The sequence below is a fragment of the Mytilus trossulus genome, chromosome 14 (genome assembly GCF_036588685.1).
Source record: "Mytilus trossulus isolate FHL-02 chromosome 14, PNRI_Mtr1.1.1.hap1, whole genome shotgun sequence".
Classification (NCBI taxonomy): Eukaryota; Metazoa; Mollusca; class Bivalvia; order Mytilida; family Mytilidae; genus Mytilus; species Mytilus trossulus.
Window position 1 is genome coordinate 42,731,611 of NC_086386.1, and position 4,256 is coordinate 42,735,866.

General features: G+C 33.1%; 1 protein-coding gene across 3 annotated transcripts; it reads right to left on the reverse strand.

Moving 5' to 3' along the window:
• Positions 1-928: 928 nt before the first annotated feature.
• LOC134696795 (F-box/LRR-repeat protein 21-like) lies at positions 929-3,941 on the reverse strand. Of its 3 annotated transcripts, XM_063558742.1 has the most exons (3): positions 3,715-3,869; positions 2,169-2,439; positions 929-1,901 (listed from the first exon to the last, which is right to left on the reverse strand). In XM_063558742.1, the coding sequence occupies exons 1-3, from the start codon at positions 3,751-3,753 to the stop codon at positions 973-975; spliced, it is 1,239 nt and encodes a 412-aa protein (XP_063414812.1). In that variant the 5' UTR covers positions 3,754-3,869; the 3' UTR covers positions 929-972. The 3 variants fall into 3 exon arrangements, with proteins under 3 accessions (XP_063414812.1, XP_063414811.1, XP_063414810.1); XM_063558741.1 differs by lacking the exon at positions 3,715-3,869 and adding an exon at positions 3,879-3,941 and having other exon boundaries at positions 929-2,439; XM_063558740.1 differs by having other exon boundaries at positions 929-2,439.
• Between the last annotated feature and the right edge of the window lie 315 nt (positions 3,942-4,256).

Genomic DNA, 4,256 nt, shown 5'->3' on the forward strand with positions numbered 1-4,256 from the left:
TATCCTACCTAATATTTGCCACTCGACGTTACGCTAAGTACTACACAACTTCTACGTAGAACAAACTGTATCCCTGCTTGTACAAACCTTACGGAAGGAGGATGTTTTTTGTAATTAGTTTTTATGAATATGATGTATAAAATAAATTAGTAGTTATGAATGCATAATTATCTATATTTTGCAATCCCATTTTAATCATAAAAGGGTGGAGCTTTTATCAAGAAAATAGTATCGCCGCAGTACAACATGCCCTTTCCATTTGCTCTGTAAAGGCAGAGATATAACTTTACATACCTTAGTTAGGAGAAGTTTTTGTAATTTGCAAAATATTTTTAATCGTAGCTTATCATACAGTATGGTGGATTGTTGTCTTATTGCCAATTGTAGGTAAATCTATAAAGCAGATGTATGACATTTGTGTTGTTTTCATTTTGTGTACCACGTACACTTTCTTATTTTATATGACTGAAAATAGAAATTGTTTAATCTTGTCACTCTCATCCTGAACATTCATGAAATATTGCCACTGGACGTCAAGCAACCAACAATCAATATATCAATCTTGCCACTGGACGTTAAGCAACTAACAATCAATGTATCAATCTTGCCACTGGACGTTAAGCAACCAACAATCAATATATCAATCTTGCCACTGGAAGTAAGCAACCAACAATCAAAGTATAAATCTTGTCACAGATACATGTTGAAACATTATTATTTGATTTTACATGATTCCCTGATGATATGTAATGCGTAAATTTTGTTGTCATTCGTGTGACACTATATACATTAAAGCTGCTGGTCAAAAACATCTTATGTTAAAAAAACATACGTAAATGCTTCTTAATAATAAAATAATTTAATCTCAATGCTGAACTGAAAATGTACTTATTCATTATTACAATACATAAAATGCAATACATAGAAATAATATAAATGACTTTATTCTCATAAGAAATAACATGTCTCATATCATATTTGCACTCCGTCTTTATTTCTGTAGATAATTAATGATTTGCGTCTGCCAACAAACTCTGAACCTAGTATGGCTGCTAAAGACTCTTTCAGTTCCATTCGTTTCATCTTCCTGTCATCGTTTTCTGGATCTATTGCAATTCCTTCTAACCTGTTTTCTAGATGAGCTACCATTTCATCATTTTCCGCATGATCGATTTGGTCTACCATCGAAACATTTTTCTCGTCAATTTGAAATGTTTTCCACCCACTTCCCCGTGATTTAGCTAATTCTATGACTGTTCTGTAGTGTAAACCATACCATGTGCATGATTTGATGACTAGATGTGTCAGTGATGTACATTCTTCTACCATCCTTATCAAGGAGGTGTCATAGTTTGTCAATCCACAGTACAGTTCAAACCTTTTCAAGGTTTTGCTGTACTTGGAAGTAATTGATTCAAGCATTAGATCATTTACTCTGGACCATTCAAGAAAGACAACTGTTGAAAGTGGACAGTCAAATGTCAACATATTACTCAAGACAGCTGCTTGTACTCGAGGTATCACCCAGCAATTCACAGAGAAATTCGGATTGATATCGGTTAGGCATTTCCATGACGACGGATTGATAAATGGAATGTGAAGTTGTGGATTACTTTTGCCATGTGTGACGTATATCTTCATTAACTGTAGCTTGTCAACTCGCTCGCAGTGTGCAAACTCTTTCAAAAGATCATTAGACAACATCGTCGATCTAAGTCTTAAGCTTTTTAAGTTCTTTAGGTGGCTTACTAATTCTAAAACCATTCTTCTGTTTGGAAGAGTCGGTTGGTAAACTGATAACATCTGGCTAGAGTCAGGCCAGAGGATACTAAGATGCTCTAATCGATGAAATGTTGGGTTTCTGGCTATAACCTTTATAATGTCTTGGTCCTCAGGATAATCTGGAAGGAATGGCCAACATTGTATAACCAGCTGCTTTATTCTCTTAGCATTTCTAATAAGAGATAATAGTACAAGCATATCTTCTTTAGGTGGTCTTGGTATTTTTGTACGCAAAGGTTCACATTGCGGCGAAAATGTGCCAACTTTCAAAATCAGCTTTTCAAGTGAACATTGATTACTGAGCTTTAATAATACTGGATGCCAATCTTCAGGCATACCTTTAAGATGGCCATAAATTTTTATTGTTAAAATTTTAAAATATTTACCAAACTTTGATATAAGCATCTTTTCCTTTTTTCCTTTCCTGATCATGAGTTCATTATCTTTATCGCTTTCTATGAACACTTCGTACTGACGCCAAAGTTCTGGATCATTAAATATATTATACATACTATGACAAACCATAGATGCTCTGTATTTTGAAGATAATGGTAAAAATTGCAATATATGAATAATCATTTCTATAGGCAGATCTGTTAGAAAAAGACTTTGCTGGCACTCAATCTCTTCCATTTCAAATTCTTTTGTCATATTAAACTGCAAAATAAAATAAAAATCAATTTTAGTTTCAAATTTTTATTTTACCCCATTTGATAAATATGATAAAAACATTGAATTAAGGTCAACTAAATGACCAATCTCCTTTTTTCTTACTTGATTGCAGGGTTTGTTCTTCGTGCTATGTGTATGCTGTAGAATGTGTCCCAGTGCGTGCGGTGTATATAACAAAGAAGATGTGGTATAACTTCCAATTAGAAAACTCTTTACAAGAGACCAAATGACACAGATGCCCTCTTTCTGATACATGTATTTATGCGGTTTTTGTCTGTGAGAGAGCGGTCTATATTTAGTTTTAAATTATTATAATTGTTCGATTTCTCATCAATTTCATTAGAACTCTTAATGATAGTTATCTCATAGTCTATACTGGACCCCTGTTGTGTTCACATATCGCTACACTGACGGTGCGAAGCGATTGATGTAATGACAGACCAGTTTATCTCATCGGTAATCATACCATATCTCTTTTAATTTTTCCGACGTAGTCGGTAAAGCTTTGGCATGTGCCCTTTGAACTCAAGGACGCTTAACTATGGCAACAGAATACGCATGCTCGAATATCCTTTCTGTGATTGGACAAAGTGCTGTCATGGTGGGTGATTTGGTTGTGTTTTAAAAAACGTCTCGTAATTATATCGTGATGGAAAGCAAGTACAAATCTATAAATATTTGAACTAGATCTTACAAAGATTTATATTTTTATTAAAATTAATGTTTCTCCAATAGTTCTTTGCATCCATGACAGCTGTTTATTCGGGACAATTATATAATAATGTAAACTTTGTTGTTCGAACGCACATGACTTTTAGAACGCACATGCGGCATGTGAGATTTTCCGCGCGGTTTTGGTGAATGTAAGCAGAAAGATACATGTACGAGGACGGAGAATACTGAACACAAACATTGATTGTGCTTCTGAAGGTGATCGAAATGATAGTTTAAAACATATACTCAAATTTAAATACGTCGGATATCTTTTTTAAAGATAGTTCTTGTTTAAACAAGACATGTTTTAATCTTCATACACCGTTCTTAATCAATGTCTTTTCCTACCCATCACAATAACAATATGAGAGTGACTGTATGAACAACCAAAGAGTCATCATTACTAAAGAACAAATTGTAAAGCTAACGTCATCAAAACCAAAATCATCATTATTATTGTGATAATTTTTTTGGGGTCAAGATGGACAATAAGTTAATCTTCATATTCTTAATTAGTTGCCCGGGCTATAACCAATATAATATTACCTTGTGTTTACACCTCTCCCAACAGGGTAACAATTCCATCCTATTGCTATCAATGAAGCATTCTGGGGATTCTGTATATGATGCTCAAAGAGGCTTTGTCAATTTACATAAATTAGAAAGAAGGACACAAATAATTAAGGAAAATAATCAACAAAAATACAAACCTTGATTATTATATGCTCCAGATGAATAACGAGTGAGAATTGAATATGAATGCTTGTTATTAACCTGAGTTATTATATACAATATGACAATGAGTATTTCTATAATTAGGAGTAATATTGAGCAATACGTTTTGACCCGGCGGCTTTTTAATCGGATATTGCATTACATAAAATTAATGAATTAAAATTATGTATAAAGAGGTACATTTATAAAAGATAACAACTGAAAAACGCCAAAAGACATTCTTATTGTTTATTACAATTTAAAAGAAAAATAAAAAAAATATAAATTTTGAATAAAATATTTAAATTGGTGTACGCAGTTTTATTGTTGATTGTTTAACGGCCAGTGGCAATTATGTCATGCATGTTCAGGAT